Below are 27,883 nucleotides of genomic sequence, written 5' to 3' on the forward strand. Positions count from 1 at the left end.
CTGAAACACTCTAGAATCTCAGGAGTGAACTCAGAGACGAAATCTTATCTGGAATTTAGCAAAAAAGGGGACACTTCTTAATCACGCCCTTGGGGAGGAGATACCCAACGAAGCCTTTGGAGACAAGACAACCAACCCAAGCTCCCCTGCTACGAAGACGGCTCGATCATACGATGGAAGTTTAACAAAACCGTCTCCAATCTTGGGGAGGCGGACCCATCTTGCACAAAACACCGCCCTCAGGTGGTCCTCGTCTAAGAGGACCGAGAAGTCATCGGGAGTCCCAGTCCTTGCTCCCAATGAAGATAGGGTTTTGGAACATCAAGGGACTAAAGGAAGATAGGAAAATATAGGCGGTGAAGGAATTCATTTACAAAAGCAGGTTAGATTTGGTGGCCATCATTGAATCTAAGCTAATGGGGGTAACAGACAGCATCATTAACAAGACTTGGGGTAGAAATCAAAGAGAATGGGTTGCGAAAGATGCGTTAGGAACAGCAAGAGGTATAATCGTTATTTGGAAAGGAGGAAGATTTCATCGGGAAGAAATTCACATGGGAAGGTTCTCGATTTCGATCATCATCTCGTCCTCTGATTGGATAGAAATATAGATGCTGACGGTTATCTATGGACTGGTCAGAGCCTCAGAGCGACGAGAAGTCGAGAACTATGGCATGACTTGATGATCATTGGAGAATCATGGCAGGGTGCATGGCTTATCGGGCGGTGATTTTAACCCTATCAGATTCCCAGCAGAAAAGAACACACATACCAGAACCACAACTAGCATGAGGAATTTTTCAATCTTTATCCAAGATCATGAATTGATTGACCTTCCATTGAATGGAGCAAGATTTACATGGTCGAATAATCAGGAGAGGTTGATAATGAGTAGAATTGACCGACTTCTTATTACCCAAAAATGGGAGGAGTGTTTCCCCCTAATCTCTCAGAAGGCGCTCCCCAGGTCTGTCTCTGATCATAACCTGCTGGAAATCACCAACTTCTTTGTGGGACCTCGGCCGTCTAGATTTGATTTGGATCTTCTACAAGTATTGGGTTTCGAGGATAAGGTCAAGCAATGGTGGGAAGAGATTATTTTTAGCGATTGGAAAGGATCTGTCCTTTGTCAAAAACTGAAGGGGTTAAAACTGAAAATTAAAGAATGGCAAAAGACTGTTGATGAAGAATCCCATCGAAGGAAGGAGATACTCAACAAATTGGCCTTTCTAGAAAGCATTGAGGTAGGCAGAGCACTATCAGCAGAGGAAAAAGTGGATCGGCTAAATCTTTTAGAGGAAAATGAGGCCATCTTACGAAGAGAAGAGATCCGGTGGCGACAAAAATCACGCGCATTGTGGGTCCAAGCAGGAGATATGAACTCCAAATTTTTCCATAGAGCTGCAAATTCGCGGAGACGGATTAATTCCATTAATTGCCTCAAGGAGTAGGAATCCATAATCGAAGACCAAAATCTCATCAAAGCCAAAATTGTGGAGTATTACACGATGTTATATTCTAGGTCTTCAGAGTGGCGACCGAAGTGGGCTGGAATCCAATTTAAAAGTATTACTACTAATCATCGATTAATGCTGGATCAGTGTTTTTTCGAGGAGGTTGAACAGACCATTAACTCAATGGCTGGAGATAAAGCCTCGGGTCCGGATGGTTTTCCAATGGCTTTTTTCTAGCAATTTTGGAGTCTGTTAAAGGGTGATATCATGGTTTTTTTCCACGAATTCCAGGAAAGAGGAATCATCAGTGAGGCAGCAAAGGCAACTTTCATTGCCCTAATCCCGAAAAAGGAAGGAATTATTGGGGTTAAAGATTTCCGCCCCATTAGTCTGATGCATAGTACCCTAAAATAATCGCCAAGCTGCTGGCAAGAAGAGTGAAGCATATCATGGGGGGAATCATATCCTAATTCCAAGGAGCTTTTGTTGAATCGAGACATATTCTGGAGGGGGTCCTCATTGCCAATGAACTTATTGACTCGGTGAAGCGTAGCAGACATTCGGGCCTAATTTTGAAGATAGACATTGAAAAAACTTATGATCATGTTGATTGGGACGTCCTTGATTTTATACAAGAAATGATGGGCTTTGGTCCAAAATGGAAGATGTGGGTCAAGTCGCTCATATTATCTAACTCTTTCTCGGTTGTCATTAATGGCTTTGTAGAGGGTTTTTTCAAGGCATCAAGGGGTATCTGCCAGGGGGATCCTTTAGCTCCATACTTATTTATAATGGTGGTGGAACCTCTCAGCCAGATGATGATGACATCAAATGGAACGGGTCTGATTCGGGGGCTGCAAGCTGGACCTTCTGGAGAAGAAATTACGCATCTCCAATTTGCGGACGATACGCTGGTGTTCTTACAGGACGGACACCCCTCAAGCCATCCCTAATATCATGAAGACCTTTAAATGGTTCGAGGTCATTTCTGGTCTTAAAATTAATTTCAGCAAAAGTATGCTCTTGGGTATCAACATGGATTAGCGTGAGGTTCAAATTGGCACGGACAATCGGGTGCAATGCTGGGACCTTCCCTGTGTCCTACTTGGGTTTACCTCTAGGATTTGGGATTCCATTGGCTGCTAAATGGGATCCGGTGGTGGAAAGAATAGAGAGGAAGTCATGCCGGTTTACTTCATATCTCTATTCAAAATCCCGGTCAAGGTGGCATTGATAATTGAAAGATTACAACATAATTTCTTATGGGATGGAGACATCCAATCAAAAAAGCTGAAGCATCTAGTTAATTGGGAAAAGATTACCCAATCTAAAAGGCACAGAGGATTGGAGGTTGGGAAGCTCAGGCTGCGAAACAAATCATTGCTTGGAAAATGGCTATGGAGGTATGGTGTGGAGAAAACGGCACTATGGCACCATGTAGTTGGGCTGAAGTATGGGTCTGAATGGGGAGATTGGAACGTTAAAAAACCATCGGGAGGAAAGGGATTGGGAGCATGGAAATCCATCTGTTGTGTAAAGGAAGATTTTGAACAGGAAATATGCTACAAAGTGGGTAATGGATCGAATGTGAAATTTTGGTTAGACCTCTAGTGTGGCAAATCTTTACTGAGTACGAAGTTCCGAAGGTTATTTAGAATCACACTGAATCAGGATGCCACGGTTTCAGATTACTTGGTAAAAGAAGGCCAGGGAGGCAGAGGCCTTTGGGATATCCGTTTACGAAACCTCAAGGAGGAGGAAATTTGTGATTTACAAAGGCTGTTATCTGCTCTGGAATCGACATATTGCTCGCAGTTCAAGGCAGATGAACGGATATGGATCCCGACATCCAATGGAGACTTCACAGCAAAATCTTTTTTTTACTGACATAAATGCAGGCCACTCATCACCGATCGGGCTAGTTTGGAAATCTGTAGCCCCCCCCGAGAGTAGTCGCTTTTGGTTGGACACTGGTTCAAAGAAAGATAAATACATGCATGCGATCGCCTGAAGAAAAGACATTTCAGCCTAGCAAGTATGTGCGTTCTCTGTGAGCAACATGAGGAAACGCTGGATCATCTAATGCTACATTGCCCATACTCATACTACCTATGGGTGAGAGCGGTAGGAGCTTTTGGAGTGTGCTGGGTATGCCCCGAATCTATCAGCTCCCTCCTCCTTCGGTGGCAATTTGGTCCCTTTAGCGGCACAAGCAGAGTTTTGTGGTCAACGTTCCCCTACACCATTACTTGTAACGTCTGGAAGGAACGCAACAGACGTATCTTTGAGGAAAAGAGCAAAACCTCTGCTCGCCTGGCTTCAGACATCAAAGTTGAGCTAGTTTCATGGACAAAGAGTAAGAAAAGAATCCCATATGGGATGGGAGACCTCATAAGGAATTGGTGGTCAGTTTTATGAGACAGAACAATCAGAAACAAGCCTAAACCTAAATGGGTTCCACCACCACTAGGGTGGATGAAATTTAACTTCGACGGTTGTTCGCTTGGTAATCCAGGGAAGGCTGGAATAGGGAGAGGGGGGGGGGGGGTCATTAGAAATTCTAGCTCATCAACGGTGATGACTTTGTGGACCGACTGGTATTTGTGATGCAAATGAAGCGGAAATTCGGGCACTGTTATTTGGGTTGTGGTGGGCTTTCGAGAACAACCAATGTCCCTTAATCATTGAGGGTCTCTACGAACAACGTAGCCTGGGCCTCCGGTTTCTCAAAGGGACCTTGGAAATTACACGAAGTGGTAGCAGAAATATTGGACCTGATTCGGGTACATGAACCAAGTATTGTACATCGAAGGCGATCGGCGAATGAGTTGGTGGATAGCCTAGTAAAGGATGGAGCTCAAAGGGAAGAGATAGAAATAGCTTCTTTTCTGTAAGCCCAGCCCAGGTTACTGAAAGGAAGAAAAGAATAGTCTTGGATTGTATTTTTCTTTGTTATATTTTGCAATCTTTGAAAGCGTCTCGGGTATGCCCGGGCCTCAAACCTTTAACATTTTGTCAAGCAGCGTGGGACTCCTTGTCCCGAATACTATCCTCATATTAATGAAATATGTCACCTGTCATCTTTAAAAAAAATGTATTAAATCTCCTAGATAGGATCTTTGGGTATGAAACCAGCTTATATCCCCATGGACCCAGATACAAAGCTGCTTCCAGAAGAGGGAGACTTGTTTGATGACCCTGGCAGGTATCGATGGCTAGTTGGAAAGCTTATATACCTCACAGTCACTCGCTCAGATATTTAGTACTCAGTGGGGGTCATTAGCTAGTTCATGAGTGCTCCTCGTACCTCCTACCGGGCAGTTGTGATTTAGATTCTTTGATACTTGAAAAGTGCACAAGGAAAAAGGACTGCTTTTCAATAGACATGGCCATGAGAAGTTAGAAGGATTTGTGATGCAGACTCGGCAGGGTCACCGGCAGATAGAAGCTCCACTATTGGGTATTGTACCATCGCTTGGGGTAACTAGTGTCATGGCGAAGTAAGAAACATGACATAGTTTCCAAGTCAAGCATTGAAGCAGATTATTGAGCCATGGCACATACAAGTGGAGAGCTTATCTGGTTGCGTTCTCTCCTATCTGAGATTGGTTTCTCTTCATCGTCCCCAGCTCAGCTTTATTGTGACAATAAGGCTGCTATTCACATTGCTACCAATCTTGTCTTTCATGAGAGAACCAAGCCCATAGAGGCAGACTGTCATTTCATACGTCAGAGAATACAAAAGGACGAGATATGCAGTTCCTTTACTCGTTCAGTGGATCAGCTAGCTGATGTATTTACCAAGTCTTTGAGTGAAGCTAAGCTAAATGATATTTGTAACAAGCTAGGAATGTATGATATCTACATTCCAGCTTGAGGGGGAGTGTTAGAAGGTGTATATGTTGTGCCTAAGGGCATTTTAGTCATTGTACTTGTTGATCTCTACATGAGGGATAGAGAGTGAAAAAGAAGAGACAAGAGGAGATGGGAGAATACGCGAGAGAGAGAGAGAGAGAGTCGTTACCTCTCCCACATGAAAATACAATTTAATATGTGTGTTAGTAGGGTTATATATAAAGACCAAAATACCCTAATGACTAATACGCCCATTCTAACACTCCCCTTCAAGCTGGAGTGTATATATCATACATCCCCAGCTTGTTACATAAATCACTCAACCTCACTCTACTTAAGGGTTTGGTAAACATATCAGCTACTTGATCATTTGATTTAGTGAACACAGTGCAAATTTGCCCCTTTTGAATCCTATGACGAATAAAGTGGCAATCCCCTCCATTTGTTTAGTTCTTTCATGGAAAACTGGATTCTGCGCTATATGAATGGCTGACTTATTATCACACTGAAGAGATGCAGGAGATGACTAAGGAACCCCAATTTCTGACATAAACGATCTCAACCAGATCAACTCACACCCTATATAGGCCATGGTCCTATACTCTGCCTCTGCACTTAATCTGGATACCACATCCTGTTTCTTGCTCTTTCACGACACCAAATTTCCTCCAACAAAGGTACAATAGCTTGTAGTCGATCTCCTATCTGCAGGAGATCCTGCCTAGTCTGCATATGAATATCCCTCGATCCTCATATGTCTGTGTTTCCTGAAGATCAATCCTTTACTAGGAGCTTTCTTCAGGTATCTCACGATCTGTATGACTGCTGACAAGTGTGATGACCGTGGTGCACTCATGAACCGACTTGCTACACCAACGTCATATGATATGTCAGGGCGTGTGACTGTGAGATAGATCAGCTTCCCAACTAGGTGTCTGTATCTACTTGGGTCCTCTAGAGGCTCCCCCTGATCAGGAGAAAGCTTAATGTTGGGATCCATAGGTGTCTCAGCCGGCTTTGCACCCAGCAGGCCTGTCTCCTCCAGTATATCAAGCGCATATTTCCTTTGTGACAGAGATATCCCTTTACGTTAGTAGGCTACCTTTATCCTTAAAAAATATCTGAGGCGACCAAGGTCTTTGGTGCTGAACTCCCTCTGAAGGAAATCCTTCAGCTTCTGTATACCCGCACTATCATTCCCAAGCAATGATGTCATCAACGTAGACAACAAGAAAGATTCATCCATCCTTAGACTGAGAGCTGAATACGGAATGGTCCACAACACATTGAGTCATGCCAAATCTTACAACTGCTTCACTGAATCTCCCAAACCAGGCACGTGGAGATTGCTTAAGACCATACAAAGCTTTCTTCAACTTACAGACATCATTCTTCATCTCCCCCTGAGTAACATACCCAGGGGGTTGCTCCATATAAACCTCCTTGTGTAGAACACCTTGCAGGAATGCATTTTTGACATCTAATTGATAAAGTGGCCATGACATATTAACTGCAAGTGAGATCAGAACTCGGACTGACGGAATCTTGGCTACAGGAGAGAACGTGTCCGTGTAATCAATGCCATATTTTTGTGTGTAGCCTTTTGCTACCAGTCGTGCCTTCAATCTTTCCACAGTACCATTGGGTAAGTATTTCACTGTAAACACCCACTTACATCCCACTGTCTGAGCCCCATGAGGAATAGAAACCAACTGCCAGGTATTATTATTTTTTAAAGCACCCATCTCAGCATCTATCGCTGCTCGCCAACCAGGATGTGAACTAAAGCCTCTGCAACTGAATGAGGTATAGAAACTGAGGAAATAGATGACCAAAAAGATGTAAAAGTAGGTGACATCGAGCATAAGAAACTACATCAGAGATAGAATGCTGGGTGAATCGAGAACGTGTACGAGATGACACAGGAGCATCATTAGGCACAATCGATGGAACAATTACATGAGGAGCCGCTGTCTGATCCCCAGGCTGTGGAGGAGGTGGCTCACACGATGGGCCGTCTGCACAGTTGGGTAATACAACCTGTCGAGGAGCACGGGAATAAACTTTCACCCTAGGTGACGAAGGAGATACCGATGGAATAGGAGCAGGCAGCGAAAGTGGAGGTACTAGTAAAAGGGGGGTGGGGGTGGGGGCGTGGTAGGCGCATCGAAGTAGGGCTTTTCCTCAAAGAAGGTGACATCTGCACAGACAAAAATACGACGAAGTTGTGGATTATAGCACCCGTATCCTTTCTGAGTTCGAGAGTAGCCAATGAAGACACACTTGATGGCACGTGGAGTAAGTTTATCAAGGCCGGGTGCTAAATCATGAACAAAACATGTGCATCCAAACACTCTAGGAAGCGAAGGGAAAGGATTCCCTAATGGATGTAGAATGGAGAATGGCGGCCTATTTTGGAGGACAGAGGAAGGAAGACGGTTCGCCAGAAAACATGAGGTAAGAACAACATCAGCCCGGTATGGCTTAGGAACATGCATCTGCAATAAGAGACTGCGCGTCATGTCAACCAAATATCTAAGCTTCCTCTCAGCAATACCATTTTCCTGAGAAGTATGGGCACAGGATGACTGGTGTAAGATGCCATGACTAGAGAGAAATTGTTGAAATCCACTAGAAACAGAAAAATATTCATGTGCATTATCTGTGCACAAACATTTAATAGAACAAGAATATTGTGTAGAGATTTCAGCATAAAAGGAACATAACACATTAAATATTTCTGAACGATCCTTTATTACATATAACCAAGTCATTCTTGAATAGTCGTCCACAGATATAACAAAATAATGATGTCCAAATAATAATGGAGTTCTACAAGGACCCCAAATATCCGAATGAACAAGCTCAAACGGATTAGACACACGACTAGCTGATCTAGACGGGAAGAAAACACGATGGTGTTTTCCATACTGACAGGACTCACACTGAAATGAACTAATAGGACTAGAAACGACGGGGGACTGCTGAAGACGATCCGCTGGAGGGTGACCAAGTCGACAGTGCCACATGAAGGAATCGACAGAATCGCCAAAGGTAGAAAATGACGGTGCACTGCCAAAGTAATAGAGGCCTCCCGCCTCATGGCCTGAGCCAATCCTCCTCCCAGTCGCAAGATCCTGAAACACACAATATGATGGAAAAATGTTATAGAACATCGTAATGGCGAGTAATTTTACTAACAGAAAGTAAGTTGCAAGGGAAACTGGGAACACATAATATAGAAGAAAGAGAAAAATCAGGGCCAAGCGATGTGTCCCCTGTATCAGAAATAGGACACATCGTTCCATTGGCCAAGGTGACCGAAGTACTGGCAGAAGTACGCGCAAAAGAACTAAGGAGGCTACTGTTACCGGTCATATAATGAGAGGCTCCAGAGTTAATAAGCCAAGAGCCGGAACGACTGAGAGAGCAGGATGGGGTGCTACCTTCCTTCACAACAGTGGCAATAACTAATTTTCCCTGATCTGTGAGTGCAAAAGAGCCTCATATGCAGATAACTATCGTCTCTGAGGGGTTAGGCTGCGAAGGGGCCTCAACAGATAGAGAAGATGTCACACGAGAAACATGATGAGCAGCACGTGAGGGTTGCAGCTCTGGATGTAAGTCGTAGCAAAAGTCTACAGTATGACCCTTATAGCCACAATGTGTACAATAACGGGATCCACGGCCACCAAATCCACGGCCTCCTCCTGAATCTCTACCACCACGTCCACAACCACGGCCTCCACGTGTACCACGACCAGGACCAGTATGTACTGCAAGAGCGGAATGCTTGATGGAGGAATCATCAGGGACGTCTACCCGCAGGGCACGCTGAACGCGAGAGAATGTCTCTGTGAGAGACGGTAAAGGGTCGATAATCTATTGGTGAATCGGTAAAAAATCACGGCTCAAACCATCGAGGAACTGAACGACCCTCAAATCACTTTTCTGCTTGGCCAAGACTAGTGTCTGTAGAGAAAGGCTGGAATGAGTCAAGTTGCTCACAAAGGTGAGTAAACTCGGAATAGTACTCAGAAACAGATCGATCACCACGCTCCAAACATCGTAGTGCTGAGTAAGTGTCACAAATCTGCGTCAGATTACTTTCACCCGAATACAGTGTTTTAGCACGATGCCAGATCTCTTTGGACGTGTCAAGAAACAACATGTGTTCCGCAATCTGTGGCTTCGTGCTATGATGGAGAGTCTGAATATGTGCATCTTCCCGTTGCCACTGAACATAGTCCTTACTTTCTGATGACGGAGGAGCCGATGTGAGATAACTAGTCTTCCCTTGGGCTTTAAGGTAAATCTGAACAGATCAGGACCAAGTTGGATAATTCTTTCCATTCAATTTGACAGAAGTCATTGGAACTACAGCGAGGGTTGTAGAAAACCCAAGAGCCACAGTTGAAGAGGCAGGGGTCGTCATTACAAATCGCCACAACAACTACACAACGAATAATAGAACTCTCCACCAGCACAACTAAGAACCAACAAACAAGCAACCCACTACTGAAATAGAATCACCACATCAACTAATCAACTACCAAAGCACATGAAAAAAACAACGACAACACCACGAACTCCAACAAGGGGCAGCAAACCATTGACTAGCACCACATCCACTACCAACGTGAATCGACAGCCACCGAATAGGATCAGTACACACAGCAACAAGTGCTGTCCCGCACATCAACAGATAATTCCGAGACAAAAAATCTCACACAAAGTCACCACCAAGAAGTGAAAAATGCCGAACATCATCCAGGAATCCACAAGAATAGAATGGGATGGAAAAAAATGGATATTTAGCACATGAAGATGAGAGATTAAAGAATGGGACTGATTTCAATGGCAAAAAAATGAGTGGAGGATATGATTTTAACACAAAAATGAGTGAAGATGGATGGCGTAGAGTTGATAGGGTTAGGGTTTTGAGAAAGTCACATATGTAGAGTCTAGGGTTAGGGTTTTGAGAAAGTCACATATGTAGAGTCTAGGGTTAGGGCTGTGGTTCAAAAAATGTAAAAAAAAATAGGGTGGGGAATGGGGCGAAAATGACGAGCAGGGTATGTAGGATGTAGGTAGAGGTAGAAGTTGGAGAAGATGAGTGGGCCGATGGCTAGGGTTAGGGAAGATTGGTGATGGCGGTTAGGCTTAGGGCTAGGGTTAGTCTAGGTTTGGGGTATTAGGATTGGGAAAGAGGGTTAGGGCTAGATCTGATGAAGAAAGAAAAAAGAATCAAACTAGAGACAGTGGATGGACTGTAAAAATAAGGAGGTACTTGCAAGGAGGAAGAGATATAGCCACTCCTACCTTTTGCTCTGATACCATGTTGATCTCTACATGAGGGATAGAGAGTGAAAAAGAAGAGACAAAAGGAGATGGGAAAATACGTGAGAGAGAGAGAGAGTCCTGACCTCTCCCACACGAAAATACAATTTAATGTGTGTTAGTAGGGTTACATATAGAGACCAAAATACCCTCATGACTAATACGCCCATTCTAACAATACTTATTCTCTTTATATAAATACATAAGTGAGGAAGAGCAAGCTCTCTCAATTCACCCATTCTCCTCTCTCTAACATAAAGAAAAGAATAAACAAAGATGGGATCTTTTTGTGTTTTTATTTGTTTTGGGTGGATGGATTTACAAAAGGATCTGGGGTTTAGGAACTCACAAGAATGGGTTAGGATTTAGGGATTTAGGGTTTGAGATTAGGGATTTGGGATTTTGGATGGAGATTTTGGGTTTTGGGGTTTTGGATGGAGAGGGTATGGGAATGAAAATGGATTTTTTTTTGTTACATATGGAAGAGAAGCTTAGGGTTTGGGATTTTGGATGGAGATTTGGGGAATATGGAGGAATAGGTGGTGGAGGAGAACCAAAATGGGGTTTACGGCAAGGATGGAGGGAAAGAGGGCTTATGGCAAACCCCAAAAAAAAATGGTTTACAAAAAAGAGGAGAAAGGAGGTTTTGCGTAATGGGGCCCACTGGGTTTGCAAAAAGAGAGGAGAATGAGGGAGTGGGTTGCGTGTAATATGGCGAGTGAATGAGAGAGTGGGTTATCGCAAATCACACACAGAGATATTTGCAAGGGGGGCTGCGCAAACCATAGAGAGAGATTTTAGGGATTTAGAATTTAGGTGGAGAGAAAATAGGGTTTGGATGGTTTCATGGAAAACCCAAAAGAAATGGGTTTGCACAAAAATACGAGAGAGAGAGAGAGAGAGAGAGAGAGAGAGAGAGAGAGAATGGCGTGGACACGAGCAAGAGAGAATGGACTGTGAGGAACTCTTCTTCTTTTCTTCCTTCCCTAGGATCTTTGCTCTAATGCCATGTTAGATAATGGAGATACGGTAAGAGAGGAAGAAGAAAAGGAATGGAGAGTCTCCACTAAGGAGCTCCCATATAATATGATGTATATATAAGCCTAAGTTAGGGCAACAAGGTACAAAGACTACAATACCCCTCACAATACAAGTGATGACTAAACTACGCCTACTCTTCAGCATAGAGAATGATTTGGTAGGCAACATCATTGAACTACACAACAAAGTAATCGTATCTTATGTATGTGATGTCAGGTTGGCATGGGACCAATAATACCTCGTAACTCTATGTGGTATTGACATTGAGTTGGGGTCCTTAGAGAGGAGACCAGTCATTGTACTTATACTTCATTATTGACTTTACTATTCCAAACATGTGCGACAACGCATGTCACTTGGTGTTCGATGTGATTGAGCCATTATGGTTGTCTTTCACTCTTGCTTGCCTATATGATGGTTTCTAAGTATGTATTTGTGCTTATTCTAGTATTTCTCGAAGTTTCATCTTAAAATTTCATCATTTTGTTTTTGTGATTTTACAAGATTTTCACCGAAATTTCCAGAACGAAATGTTTCCGTCTCCTTGCCGACCAAAACCAAAATGAAACCGAAATTTCAAACCTTGGTTATATATGCTGGATATATAATAATATTTGCCAGGGATGTTTTAAAACAGCAGTGGGAATTATTAAAAGAAGAGGCTTCCAAGTCGCCGGAAGCTCTCTTTTGGTTGACTGGTAAATGGACTATTGAAGAATCACACTCCTCTCTGCATAAACACCCTCTCTTTATCAACTTATTGGAGGAGGAACGGACCTTAAGGCGCCTTAGCTGGGAGGAGGGCAATAAGATGGGAATCCAGAGAGTAGGGGAGATGATTACTAGAAAGAAAGCTTTAGAAGTGCAAAGCCCATGGGTTGAGGATCTCTCAATCTTGAGTCTGGACGAGGATGTGTTTGTCTCTGAGGTGGTAGGCCTAATTTTGGAATTAAAAAAATCTTCCTCCTAGTCTGCCCTTCTGGGGTTTTGTGTAACGAGGTTCTTGAGTTTTTGGGTTAGAAGGTGCCGTCAGTTATGGCTGGAGTGACCATGGTCGTTCGCCTAATGTTTTTGGTGAGGCTTTTGCATCGCAATCATAGGAGTGACCTGATCTCCTGATGAATTTTAGGGCCTTAATCATGCAGATCTGATTTGGGGGAGTGGTGTCAGTGATGGGATAATGATGTTGAATTTTGAATAGATAGGTATCATGGGAGTGGTGTGATGAAGGAAAATGTGTAACGGTTATAAATTTGTTCTGTTAGCTTTACGCATACTGGTTTTGGGCATGCCTGATCCAGGCTTATTGATATTTTGTAACGCAAGACGGGACTCCTGGTCCCCATTGCCTTTATAATATCAATGAAATTGTCACTTTTCAAAAAATAATTTGCTAGGTTCTAGAAGAGGGTATGTTATCATTGTACACTCATTGTACACAACAATTTCCTTTTTCACTTCTTGAAGCGAGGGTGGAATTAGTTAACTTGGAATTACTATGAATGAAATGGTATTGAATGGAATATGCCTTGTGCAAATAACTACCCTTTGCAATTTGATAGATGTATTTGATAATCAAATTCAGAGTTCTTAGATAGTATCATCTTGTTTTGCAGATAGAAGACCAAGTTTTTCTTTATGGTAGCCTTGAACACTAATTTTTTCATATTTATCCTCTTCAAATTATCTCAAATTATCTCAATCTTTTAATTTATGAGGGCCATCAATATATTCATAGAACCATTATCTCAAGTATCTAATATTTCCTTTGTAATTTTTTTCTATAATTTCAATTCTTTATTCGTCAAGTGCTGATTTTATTGAATTATTAATTGTGATGGTTATTTGCTAATTGCTGAAGTTTATATGTTCTGTTTACAGGTTTACGAATCTAATCATGGAAGCACGATAATAGCGGGTTTAATTCGTGGCCCATGTGAAGTGATACCTCCCAACAAGTATATGGAAGAATGTGAAAAGAGAACTCATGTAGAGCAGGAGGCAAACTGTGCGTTACATCCAATTTTCTTGTGCAAGTATGTCTCTTTGATACTTAGCTTTTACCACAACAATTTTGCATCTAATTGCATAAAAATATTCTCCCAGGTAATGCTCTCTGGTTACATCCAATTTTGCATATGACTATATATAGCACTGTCATATGCGATCCTAATTTATCAGTATAAAGGAATGTCCTCTGGTTCCATACTTGAAAATCTGGGGACAAGTGATGTCTTAATTTTATTAACACATTCTGGTACCAGCTCTGATACTAAGGCTCTAAGGTCATATGTTTGTTACCCACAAAATGTGTTTAAGGCATGATGAATTGATGGTCTTATTTATTTGAGGTATTGAGATACATATGCAGACACACTGAGTGAGTGGTACATTATTCTTTTGCTAGTATTTCATGATGTTAGTGCTGGACTTTATGATGCCAGCATAGAAACTTTGCATCTGAAATAATTTGATTATTTCAGCTGTTCACAAACCATTATTTCAGCTGCTCACAAACCACTAAAGGAGGAGGGTTGGCGTCAGGTTGGCAGCCGGCCGTAAACTTTGCCACTGTTCTATGAAATGAATCCTATTCACATTCTTCATGAAATTTTTCTAAAGGATTCATTTAGCCGACCCCAACTAGTTTGTGACAAAGGCTTTGTTGAGTTGAGTTGATATATATATATATATATAGTAAAGGGTTTCTGCGCTCGAGCGCAGATAAGCTTATCTGTGCTCGAGTGCACAAACAGGGTGAGCCCACATTGTTGGGGGGATCCAAAGCATTCATTTGGAAGGCCCTTTCATGGATAGGGTGTCCACCAAAAATCATCTCCATTGGATCATCTTAGGGTGTCCATTTGTGGGGTGAAAAAATTTGCAGATTAGTGGATAAACAGTATCTGTCCATTTTCACCCCCACAAATGGACACCCTATGATGATCCAATGAAGCTGATTTTTGGTACACACCCCATCCATGATGGGGCCTTTCAAATGAATGCTTAGGATCACCCCAACAATGTAGCCCTACCCTTGTTTCCTACACTCGAGCGCAGGAACCCTTTTCTCATATATATATATATATATATATATATATATATATATAAGGAAAAGGATTGTGAGCTTGAGCGTTCCAATCAAATGGTGCGCTTGAGCTCTCAAACCCATGTGGCCCACATTGTTAGGATGATCCAAAGCATTCATTTGAAAGGCCCTTACATAGATAGGGTGTGTACAAAAAATCAAGTCCATAGGATCATCCTAACCCATCCATTTGTGGAGGTCAAAATGGACAGACCACAAATCTGCCCATTTTTGCCCTCCACTTTTGGAGGGGTTAGGATGATTCAATGGAGCTGATTTTTGGTACACACCCTATCTATGATAGGGCCTTGCAAATGAATGGTTTGGATCCTCACAGAAATTGTGGGACCCATGTGATTGGTGCACTCAAGCGCACCATTTGATGTTAGAGCTCAAGCGCACGAACACATTCCTCTCTCTCTCTCTCTCTTTCTCTCTCTCTCTCTATATATATATATATATATATATATATATATAAACTGTGCATCTGAAAATGTTTGTGAGCTAGAGCTCGTATAAGCTTACATGAGCTAGACCTCACTAACATAGGGAGGGGGCCCACATTGTTTGGACGATCCAAAGCATTCATTTGATAGGCCCTTACATAGATAGGGTGTGCCCAAAAAATGGGCAGATTTATATTGCATCCTAACCCTTCATATATATATATATATATATATATAGGGGAAAGTGACTGTGAGCAGCCCCTCATATAAGCTTATATGAGGTGACCGCTAAAAACATGGCGGGCCCACATTTTTGGGGTGATTCGAGCCGGTCATTTGATAGGCCCTGACGTAGATAAGGGGTGCCCAAAAAATCAGCTCCATAGGATCATCCCAACCCTTCGTACTGTGAAGGTGAAAGAGGGGAAAATGGACGGGTAAGTGGACAAATTTATACCCACCCATTTCCCCCTCTTTCACCTCCACAGTTAGTAGGGTTGGGATGATCCTATGGAGCTGATTTTTTGGGCATCCCCTATCTACGTCAAGGCCTATCAAATGACCGGCTCGGATCACCCCAAAAATGTGGGCCCACCATATTTTTAAGCAGTCACCTCATATAAGCTTATATGAGGGGCCGCTCACAATCACTTTCCCCATATATATATATATATATATATATATTAGAAGGTTTATGAGCTCGAGCAAACACCATCTCCCATAGTTGTTTCACTCATCCAACCCATTCATTCCACAGAACCTTACATAGGTAGGGTGTCCTCGAGGAATCATCTCCATAGGATCATGGTAACTGTTGATTTGTGGAGGTTTAAAATGGGTGGCTGGAAAATGGGCTTCCATAGATTGAATGGTTAGGATGATAGTATGGAGATGGTTTCTTAGGAACACCCTATCTATGTTAGGTTCTATGGAATGTATGGGTTGGATGAGTCAAACAACATGGAGATGGTGTATTTATAGAGCTCTAGCTCAGGCTGAGCTCTAGGTCAGAAACAGGTGTGGGCCCACATTGTTGGGGGATCCAAAACATTCATATGGAAGCCCCTACCATGGATAGGGTGTCCACAAAAAATCAGCTCCATTGGATCATCCTAACCCTTCCATTTGTGGAGGGAAAAATGGACAGATACGTATCTGCCCATTTTTAAATGGAAGGGTTAGGATGATCCTATGGAGCTGATTTTTGGTACACACCCTATCCATGATAGGGCATTTTAAATGAATGCTTTGGACCCCCCAAAAACATAGGCCCACATGAGTTTTTGACGCTCGAGCTCAGAAACACTATTCTCTCTCTCTCTCTCTCTCTCTCTCTCTCTCTCTATATATATATATATATATATATAATCATATTATTAGTCCTGTTGATTGGTCCTGTTTATTGGTCACCCATAATGTATTTCTATTGCACCTATCCATATTTCAGTTTTTTAATGAAAGGAATTGGCTTTGCAGATGGTTTTATGATGAACCCAAAGGGCTTTTCCGCCCTGTTACTGATTAGTACAGTTCATGTCCATTTTAAGCATCATTATCTTCATTAGGCATTCATTGTCAGGCAAATCTCAAGTGCTTCTCACAGTCAGGTAGATACTCCAGAAGAAAATGAAACCTTCTATGATGTATTTTCCATGCTTGTTATGACTTTGATCTTCATTTAATTAATTTTAACTCTTCATCTACTTACTGCAAAAAGTGGTTTGACCAGTGTTAGTTATCCACACTTCATTCTGGTTTGAGTTGATCTCTCAATGATCTGATCATGATCGGAGGTTTGTGATGTCAACTCTCACCAAATTCCATGTGCTTGAAAGTTTTATCAAGTGCTTGCTTGTGTAGTTTTGTTTCTGAAGGAGATGTGCTGAAACTTTTTCTCTTTTTCAAAACTAGGTACCATTGTTGATGGGCCCTTGAAACAGACATGCCTTGCCTTGTACACTATGTAGCTTATAGCTTTCTCCATCATTGTAATTGTAATCCTAATCTTTTTTTCCTCCTTTATCTAATCCATCCGTGATCTTTAATGTTGTACTTGCATTTCCGATGGAAAATTTGAAAAGGTTACCGCATTCCAGTTCTCTCTGCTACAGATTAGGGCATTCTAAATCCGCGTTCAAGATTTTTTTGTTTGTTTTAGTAGGTAAGCAGGGGTTAGGCGGGACCCCAACCAGATTCATTGATGAAAGAAAGATACAATACTAAGGGGGCTTGAAAGCCAAAAAAAGGGGGAACAGATTCCCATAAATAGCAGTAAAACAGAGTGCTTTTTATAGCACTTGTAGGAGCAGAGAAGATCTCATCAAGAGATTCAGAAGACCAGCAGCTAATCTGCTCCAACCGAGATTGGGAATGGGCATAAACATGCACCCGAAGCAAACCTCTAGTCGGCGAGGTGAAGGGACCTAAATTACAATCTAGTGTAAATAGTTCCTGAAGCATCTTTATCAATGAGGTCGAGGAGGGCAGGGGTCAAGCTTCCAATGGTCAGGTCTTCCCCCTTACATGGACAATCGATTTTGGAGAGGTAGTCTGCAACCGCATTTGCTTCACACCACGAGTGAGTGAGACGCACATGATTGCATCGTTGGCAGGATTTGGTTAATTCTGGTTAGAGTGTTGATGGCCTTCCATGGGCAATGCCATTTCGTGAGAATAATGTTCACTGCCATAAGAGAGTCCGACTCCAACTAGATATCGAGCAGGTTCAGGTTGGAAGCGAGCAGAAGACCCTGATGAATGGCTTTGAGTTCAGCTAAATGAATGCTTTCCGGCACAGCATTGAGGGAGAAGAATCTAATAACACAATCTCCATCATGCCTCCTTATGATCCCTCCGATACCAGCATTGCCATTAGAAATAGATGCATCTGTATTAATCTTGACAGTGCCCACATCAGGTTTTTCCCATGAGCAGTGCCTGCAATTTTACTGGCATTGATATCAGATTAAGAAGGATTAGGCATCTGATTCATTAGGATGTTGAGGCCACTGTGAAAGGTATGCAATGAAATCATGCCCCCCCACCACAACTAGGGAGTGCGTCAAAAATCATCGTCATAGTATGATCCTAACCCTCCATTTACTGTGTAAAATGGACAGCTCAGAAAGTTCAAAGAATTTTCGAAACTCTGCAAATCTCCTCTGTTTTTTGAATATATCAGTTTCCAACATTTCACTAGCTCTCTTCGTACGTTTGGGTTCACTTTTCTCCTGCACATACTTAGCAAAACGTGATACGACCAGAAAATGGGGACGGGAAAAGTTCGAGTATAATTTGGTATTAGCTAAAAAAAATAAAATTTGGAGACACTTAATGGCATTCCGACACTGGCTATTAGTCTCAGTGGCGTTCTTGGAATAAAAAATAAGATGTTAAGGTATTATTGGCTCAAACCACCGGAGCATGTGTGAACTTTACTCGAACCCTACACCTCATTACAACAGAGCATCTATTGGCTTAATCCACTGGAGCATGTAGGAGATTGATGTCAATGTGCAACACTCACTAATTTATAAAAGCAAATCAATTAGGAGATGAAAAACAGGGAAATTACATTCGCACTCCTTGCAGTAATTATGGCTGCCTCACATTTTGTCAACCTTTCACGAATTGTAGCAATCCGAAACACTTGTATTGAGAAGTGTAAAGGAGAGGAATGTCGTTATCAAAACAAGATTTCCTTCTAAGAAATTACTCTATTAGACAATTAGGGCCTTCATAAACATTGTTGGCACATCGAGTTTAGCATATCTCATTCAAAATAAGTAGCCTTTACTTTTAGGAAAAGTGGCAGTTCTCCAAAATTTTCAAACATGAATATTGTAAGGACCTCCAAAATTCCTTTTGGTTGCCAATATAGCATTGAAATCCTTGGAGACTATTGGGGATGTCTCCTAAGCCATTGTGAAGTTATAAAATGAAATCATGGCCCCCACGACAAATAGGGAGTGCGTCCGGAATCATTATACCATGTAAAATGGCCAGCTCAGAAAGTAAAAAAAATAACGATTCTAAAGGGAGATAATTTTTTCGCAACACCACCTCACCCCTCCCCCCCCCCCGGGCAACACACACACTCCACCAGCATGATTTGACGTAAAAAAAGAGTTAAAGTCTTCCCACAATTTACTTTTAAAAAAGGGCGCATAATCCTACCGGGGGAGGCGGGAGGTGTGAAATCATCGCCCTTTTTTTTAGGAAAAATTGTTAGAAAAATGCAAAGTTTTCATTATATTGTGAAAAAAGGGTAGTCATTTCAAATTTATAAAAAAGGGGCTGTCAGGGTACGAAAATAGGCCTTCAGGACAAATATACCCCTTGCTTTTTCCCACCAACTTTATAAGCTCTAATCCCTAAGCTATTTGACCTACCACCTTCTCTTTTTCTTTCTTCTTCCCCAACCAACTTCCAACGTGAAAAACAACCATTGTTGGATACCTTGGTAGCTCATCCAACGTGAATAGCAGCCATAGTCTTTTGGAAAAAAAAAACACCATTACTTGTTTCTTTTTGGTTGATAAACATAGCTCCAAGTATGGCCATTCTCCTCTACTTGAATAGGGTTTACATATTCTTTTCATGTTTTCATGTTTGTCATGATTTCTTGGGTTTTCATGTTTTTCATGTTATTTGTGCGTTGTTTTCATGTTTTCATGGTCTACCAGCCTCTTTGTTTGGATATTACCATGTTTATCTCTCTCTCTCTCTCTAACACACTCTCTCTCTCTCTCTAACTCTCTCTCTCTCTCTGTGTATAGAGAGAAGCCTGATTGGACATCGTATGTATACTTGGACTCTTGGAACCATTAGTTAGGCTTCGGAACCACAATTTAGTAGTTCCTTGGAGGTTAAATAGTGGTTTCATGACTGTAAATTATGGTTCCCAAGTGGTTGGTACATTGTAATACTACTTTATTGGTTGTGAAAGGGATCATGACTGTATCATTAGTGTTTGGAACATATTGAAACCATTATGTAGGCCTTGGAACCACAATTTAGTGGTTTCGAGAGGTTACATAGTGGTTCCAAGACTCAAAATTGTAGTTCCAAGAGTCCAACTAGTGTTTGGTATATTATTACAGTATTTTAATGATTTTAAAAGTCATCATAGACGTATCATTGGTGTTTAAAACCTATTGGAACCATTACTTAGGCATCGGAAACACAATTTAGTGGTTCGAAGATATTTTTTACCGCTGAACATGTGGTTCCCTAGTGGTTCCGGGGTATAAATGTGGTTCCCCAGTGGTTCTGAGGTATAAAATGTGGTTCCCTAGTGGTTCTGAGGTATAAAATGTGGTTCCTTAGTAATTCAGGGGTATAAAATGTTGTTCCCTAGTGGTTCCGGAGTATAAAATGTAGTTCCGTAGTGGTTCCGGGGTAGAAAATGTGGTTCCGTAGTGGTTCTGAGGTATAAAATGTGGTTCCCTAGTGGTTCCGGGGTATAAAATGTAGAAAATGTGGTTCCGTAGTGGTTCCAGGGTAGAAAATGTGGTTCCCTAGTGGTTCCGGGCTATAAAATGTGGTTCCTTAGTGGTTCCGAGGTATAAAATGTGGTTCCCTAGTGGTTCCGGTGTATAAATGGTGGTTCCCTAGTGGTTCCGGGGTATAAAATGTGGTTCCATAGTGGTTCCGGGGTATAAAATGTGGTTCCCTAGTGGTTCCGAGGTATAAAATGTGGTTCCCTAGTGGTTTCGGGGTGGAAATTGTGGTTCCGTAATGGTTTCGAGCTATAAAATGTGGTTTCGTAATGGTTCCGCGGTAGAAAATGTGGTTCCGTAGTGGTTTCGACTTATAAAATGTGGTTCCCTAGTGGTTCCGGGGTAGAAAATATGGTTCCCTAGTGGTTCTGAGGTATAAATGTGGTTCCCTAGTGGTTCCGGGGTATAAAATGTGGTTCCCTAGTGGTTCCGAGGTATAGAATGTTGTTCCTGAGTGGTTCCGGTGTATAGAATGTGGTTCCGTAGTGGTTCCGGGGTATAAAATGTGGTTCCGTAGTAGTTCCGGGGTATAAAATTTTGTTCCGTAGTGGTTCCGGGGTAGAAAATGTGGTTCCCTAATGGTTCCTTGGTAGAAAATGTGGTTCCGTAGTGGTTTGGACTTATAAAATGTGGTTCCCTAGTGGTTCCGAGATAAAAAAAATGTGGTTCCGTGGTGGTTCCGTGGTGGTTCCGAGGTATAAAATGTGGTTCCCTAGTGGTTCCGGGGTATGAAATGTGGTTCCATAGTGGTTCCGGGGTATAAAATGTGGTTCCCTAGTTCTTCCGGGGTATAAAATGTGATTCCGTAGTGGTTCCGGGGTGTAAATGGGGTTCCCTAGTGGTTCCGAGGTATAAATGGTGGTTCCATAGTAGTTCCATGGTATAAAATGTGGTTCCCTAGTGGTTCCGAGGTATAAAATGTGGTTCTAAGAGTGTAAATAGTGCTTCCAATAGTTTAAAATATGGTTCCAAGAGTGTAAATAGGGGTTCATGCTTTGTAAAAGTGGTGTAATACACTGGGAACCATAATTTAGTAGTTCGAAGAGTGTAAATTATGGTTCAAAGAGTGTAAATAAACTTTCATGCACTTTATAAGTGCTTCCAAGAGTGTAAATTATGGTACCTTATACCAGTAGTCAGCATAAATTAATATTTGGCCTACGAAACAAGTTTAGGGTAGTACTCACAAGGGGTTGCACCCTTCTAGGATCCGTGCGAGCGACTAGAGAGTCGTAAAGAGCGAAGGTACACTGACCCATATCCAAGACTAGAAGAACCCAATGAACCAAATCTATGTTGATTGGAATGAGTACTTTTCTTAGCTCTTTAAGTGGGATATTCTCTAGACGCTTTACAAATCGGGAACATGCTTCAGAATTTTCACATCTATCGGATATTATAAGTTGCTGCAACCACGAAAAACAAATGTTAGAATTGCCGGCAGCTTCAAATACAAAAATCATTACTTGTAAGTCACTTTAATCTCACAGTTAGATGGGTAGTAAGGCAAATGCATGCTCCCTTTTGTTCTTTTCGCAAACATTTGTCCCGCAAGTTCAAGTAGTCGGTATATACATTAACGATCTACAGAACAGACCATTGGTCAACGAGAAGGAACTTAACAAGAAATGTGCGCTCACTCTTTACGTTACTCAATGAACCATATCTAACAAATAACATAAAATCTTACCGGAGATGATAACCACCCTCTAGATCGGTTAGTAGAAGCAAGTCTTCTTTACACATGTAGTACCCATCACTTTCAATGACTTTGTCACTACAAATCCAGTAAAAAGTCATCTCCCTCTATGGACCTTAGCTCAGATAATTCTACTGAAACAACCTATCTATGAATTTAATCGGACAAGATAGAGTTCCAAAAAATGAAACGGGCTTTCCAACACAATCTAAGTTATAAGGAATTTACCAAGGTTGTAGCGCTGCCAATGCATCCACCTTGCTCGCTGCAGGCCCGGTGACTTTGCCAAGAGCATCCTTGAATTTTCGCTGGCCTATGTAATATGGTGATCTCATTGCTCTACTAGGTCTTGTTCGCCTTCGACGTTGCTTTACATTGTTTTCAATGCTCCATTGTTTACTCTTCATTTTGGGAGTGTCAAGCAAGATAGCAACTATATTAGCTGCAGCCTCCCGGTCATCCTCTGTAATTTGCTATTAATATAGATTTGGTCTATTGGATCAACAACCACATCTTTCCCAACATCATACCCAAACTCTACAATATCCATCGTCTTCAGATCTTCTACTAATCCACCCTCCCAACGTCCCTTATCACTCCCTATCCCAACGTCCCCATCTTTCTTTTCAATATGTCCTGTTTTATCCACTTGTTCATCTTCCTTTGTTTGCTTCTTCTTTGTTCGAACATCTTTCTTTTTATCCTTCACTACCTTCTCCTCCTCACCCGATAATTGTACACCTTTCTTCTTCAATGAATCTGTCCCTTTCAACTGACTTTTTAGCTCCCTCACTTCACGTTCAAGTTTCACTATCCTCTCCAACAAAGAACTATGAGATGTGGATTCCTCTACTTCTTTCAGAAGTCCCTCTCTTACTTTCATCCATCTCCTTCTTCGTTCTCTCCCCTTACATGCCACAATTGGCCCGATCGCATCCCCCACTGTAGGCACAATTGCCCTAATCGAATCCCCCACTGAATCCTCTACAATACCAACAATGTCGTCTTGAACCTGGGCGAGCAGTAGGGCTTCCTCCCTCGCCATAGCTTCAACCATCATAAACACCTGAAATAAATGTCATATTTTTTATTACAAATACGAATGTAAGAAAACAACACACAAGACATACATACAACGACCAATTAACATTAATCTCTCACCTCTGTTGCTTTCACCATCCCATCACCAACACGGTCAATCAACTTTCTATGCTCCGTCGTCTTGGTATCCTCACCGATCCACTTAAATAGACGTGGATAAGCAGCATCAGGGTAATCAGGTACCCAGAACGTGGTATGCTCAAATAGCCATACCTGAAATCACGCTACATTATTTATGCACTCCTATAATTTAGAAACAAGTAACTAGAAGGCATGAATGGAAAATTACCTGTAAAATGATAGAGCAACCCAATATATGCCCCTTCCCACCAAGTGCAGCATGTGAATTTAAGGACCTGACCAAGAATTCATGAACGAGATAAGCCCACACAACATCTCCTATAGTCCCCAAATCAATATAAGGTAACAGGCAAGAACATGCCTTGTGATCCCTCTGTGCGAACAAGACAGTACTGCAGAATAACAAGATCACATGTTTCATTGTCGACTTTATCGACTCTTCTTCATTTGAATCCATTTCCGCATGAATAACATTTACGACCTCTTGGAAGGTGGCTGTTGGAAGCCCAAACCTCCAACCATCCACCCTTGTCATGCTATCCCAATCTAGTTGCAGCCTCTCCCATATCATAGTTAAGCCTAATATTTTGGCTACATCACTAACTAGAAAAGGAATTACAATGCTCCCCAATCTAAATACTTTCCGCTTCGGATCCCACTTTCTTACCAATGTCGTCAAAATCCTCTTGCGCAACTCGACATCCTTGAGGTTCTTGTGTAGTAGCAAATCTCTGAATGGGGTCTCATTTATCAAATTCTTATGCGCATCATGTAACCGAAACGTTTTTAAGGACTCCTGGAAGCGGGAAGGACAGCATCTAGATAAGACATATTTGGCCTGCAAAAAAAGCTATTAGGAAACAGTTGAGGTAGAAACTTAAGGAGATGCAAATGGAAATGGAGAAGTTAATCACCATGACGAAGCCGCAACGAAGGACATGGGAACCTTTCTATCCTTAACTTAAACACAATCTGTAGAAAGCAGCGACAACCACTTCAAATACAGTGTTAGTCCCATGCACAGGTAAAGAGAATCAAAATTATCCATAAAGGCCTGACAAATATCCCCAACTCACTTTAGAGTTGTACCATTCATTGGATTAGTAGGACCATTGCTATTCATAACAACCATGAAAACATACCATCCATCCAAGACAGAGAATTAGAACAACCATAATAACATATCATCCATCCATCCATCCATAATAACATATCAAACCCAAATATAACATACCATCCATTCATCCATAATATCAACCATAATAACATATCACTTCATATCAACGATAATAACATACCATCCATATACATGCCAGAAACACTAAACCAAAAAGTAAATAACTCCATAGGGATCATGTACAGCTCTCATCGGCAGCAACAACCTAATGATCTGGGGGTAGCAGGCGGCAGACCAACTCTCTGAGTGAAGAAACCTGCTCAGTGAGGGAGGTGAATGACGTCCCATACTCCTGCCGGAGGGTGAAGACCTCGGTGCGTAGGGCGCTCACAGCCTGCTGTGTCGCGACATGGACTCATGATGAGATGCAAGGAGCTGAGAAAGCGCAGTAAACTTCTCGTCAAAGTACTGACGATGTGCAACGAGCTCCTCTGCTGATACACGCTGAGCCTGCGGACGAGGTGGTGGAGCGGGCTTCTGCTCATCAAGTCGCATTGCCTTTTATAGTTGTACGATTCATTGGATTAGAAGAACGAACGCGTTCTTCGCTACCTTGGATCAACTTCTCATGTTGGAAGATACGTGTCAGAAGCATCCCAAATGGTAGACTAGCCAAGGCCTTTGTCCTCGTGTCCTCCATGAAGCTAAGTATGATATAGCCAAGGTGAAGGGGCTGGCCCTTTAGAAGTCGATACATAATAAACGCCTTAAAAGGCCGGACCATGTCACTATTGCCTCCACGAGGCGTGATATTGCTGGTCAGAATCTTGTGTAGGACTTTGCACCTACGGCTAAGGGAATTGTAGGACAGGTTGGTTGACCCGTCATTAGGTGGGGGTCTGCAACCAAGGTCCCCATAAGCGGTCACAGGATCAACCATATAACGATCAAAGTCATCCATGGTACCGGGCCAGAAGAAAATCTCGTCGCTTGTGGTGGGAAGAGAGGCGACTTCACAAAACTTCTCCATGGTCATGCGAAAGGTTTTATTATTGACTGTGGAGTGGAAGAACTTATAATCTTCGTCGACTCTATAATGGCATAGAATTGTTTGACAAGAGTCGGGTATGAATCGCAGTGTAGTCCGAGAAAATTAACCCATCCAAAGGCCACAAAAAGGGATCGAACATCATATGCGGCAAGATCTTCAAAGATGATTTTCCTACCTCGCAATATGCCATTCCTTTCTATACGACGGACGGAGGATGCCGCCTTTACGGAGCCGACCTCGACATCCTCCTCTCCTTCACCCATCTATTCAGCTTCCTCGGAGGGAGGTGTGGGAGGGGAGGGCTCACGGACAGCCTTCCCATTCCGTTTGCAGCTGGAAGAGCCTTCGGGCACAGTGACAATCTTCTTCGCGTTCTTCGTGCGCGGCATGATCTCTATATGGGGTTTTGGCTTAGGTTTTTAGGGGGTTGCAAATACGAAAAGGGAACCACTTCCACTTCTTATCTGCAGAAACCAGGACAAGATACTTGAACGAAAAGAAACTTCAAACACACTATTATTCCATTAACAAAACTACGATGCAGTATAACACACTTCAAACCACTTTTAATTACTATTAGACACATGGAACACTATATAGATACTTGAATTTAAAAACATTTACAGACTTCAAACAAAACCACTCTTTACAGACTCCGAACCACTTCAAACCACTGTTACAGGATCCTCGGAACCACTAATACAACATTTGGAATCACATATTACGAAATTGGAATTAGTATTTACTGCAGAGAGGATCCATTCATACCATTGAAACCACTCAAAACCATTGAAACCCCAAGTGAAAGCCTTCAAAGCATTGAATGAAACCCTTTCACACCGAAAATGAAAAATGTTGAAATACCAAGTAAAATGAAACCCTTTGGAACAACAATTTCGACAGTTGGAACCACATATTAGACTGTTGGAACAGATTACTGATTAGAGGATCCAGGGAACCTTAAATTAGACAGTTGGAACCAATATTACTAGATAGAGGATCTATCGAATACTGCTTCCAACTTTCTAATATGTGGTTCCATGGATCCAACTTCCATGGAATACTGGTTCCAACTTTCTAAGCCCTAAATGAAACCCTTTCAAACCCTAACAAACCAATGCAACCATTGAAATCCTAAATGAATCATTCAAACCATTAAATCCATTAAAACCCTATATGAAACACTAAATGAAACCATAAATGCAACCATAAACCATTGAAACCTTCTCAAACCTTAAATGAAACCCTATGAACTAGAGTGAAATCCAACATGAAATATGCCGAAACCATTGAAAACCTAAATGAAACCTTTTGAAACCATTGAAACCCATTGAAATCCTAACTGAAACCCCTTAAACCATTGCAACCATTGAAACCCTAAATGAAAGAATTGAAACCCCAACTAAAACCCTAACTGAAACCATTGATAACTATTGAAATCCTAAATAAACCCTAAATTAAACCCTAAACCATTGAAATACTTTGAAACCCTAAATGAAAATAATGAAACCCTACATGAAACCCTTTCAGTCCCAAAATGTAGTTTCAAACCCTAAATAAAACTATTGAAACCCTAAATGAAACCCTTTGAAACCATTGAAAACCAAACCCTAAATTAACCCATTGAAACCATTGAAACCCTAAATTAAAGCATTGAAAAACCCTACATGAAACACTAAACCATTCAAACCCATTGAAACCCTAAATGAGATCATTGAAACCATTTAAAGCCCTAAATAAAACCCTTTCAAACCCAAAATCAAAGCCCAACCATTGAAAACCTAGAAACCCTATATCAAAATATTTTGTTTCTAACAATTAATTGTTCCAGCGTATTGAAATCCTAAAAATTCGAAAACCATGCAAATGAAACCCCTTGCAAAGCATTTCAAAGCCTTAAAAAATACATACTAATGCAAATCCGTTACACACACTAGTAAAGAGGCACTTAAAAGAGGTTCAGAGAGCAACAGACATTGTTGGAAGTGTGTGAGATCCAACCCCTCAAGAAAAAAACCCAAAATAAACAAAACCCTAGATGAAATGTTTCAAAATTACCTTCGTATAGTGGAGGAAACTGATTTCCGGCGAGAGGGGATGGTTTCCGCC

The 27,883-nt window shown here is 41.7% G+C and overlaps 1 protein-coding gene across 5 annotated transcripts in view; it reads left to right on the plus strand.

Moving 5' to 3' along the window:
- Positions 1–18,393, plus strand: part of LOC143855020 (uncharacterized) — a 45,132-nt gene extending 26,739 nt beyond the window's left edge. For 2 of the 5 annotated variants that reach the window (XM_077365180.1, XM_077365204.1), the window contains exons 6-8: positions 13,572–13,726; positions 16,701–16,831; positions 17,136–17,312. In XM_077365180.1, the coding sequence (XP_077221295.1) occupies positions 13,572–13,726; positions 16,701–16,749 (204 nt within the window). In that variant the 3' untranslated portion in view covers positions 16,750–16,831; positions 17,136–17,312. Of the gene's footprint in view, positions 1–13,571; positions 13,727–16,700; positions 16,832–16,953; positions 17,018–17,135; positions 17,313–17,382 lie in introns of those variants that run through there. The other 3 variants (XM_077365189.1, XM_077365198.1, XM_077365212.1) reach the window with 3 other exon arrangements.
- The last annotated feature ends 9,490 nt before the right edge of the window (positions 18,394–27,883 follow it).

This window comes from Tasmannia lanceolata, unplaced genomic scaffold (assembly GCF_043159265.1).
Source record: "Tasmannia lanceolata isolate RefF3 unplaced genomic scaffold, GAP_Taslan_0.1 ptg000003l, whole genome shotgun sequence".
Lineage (NCBI taxonomy): Eukaryota > Viridiplantae > Streptophyta > Magnoliopsida > Canellales > Winteraceae > Tasmannia > Tasmannia lanceolata.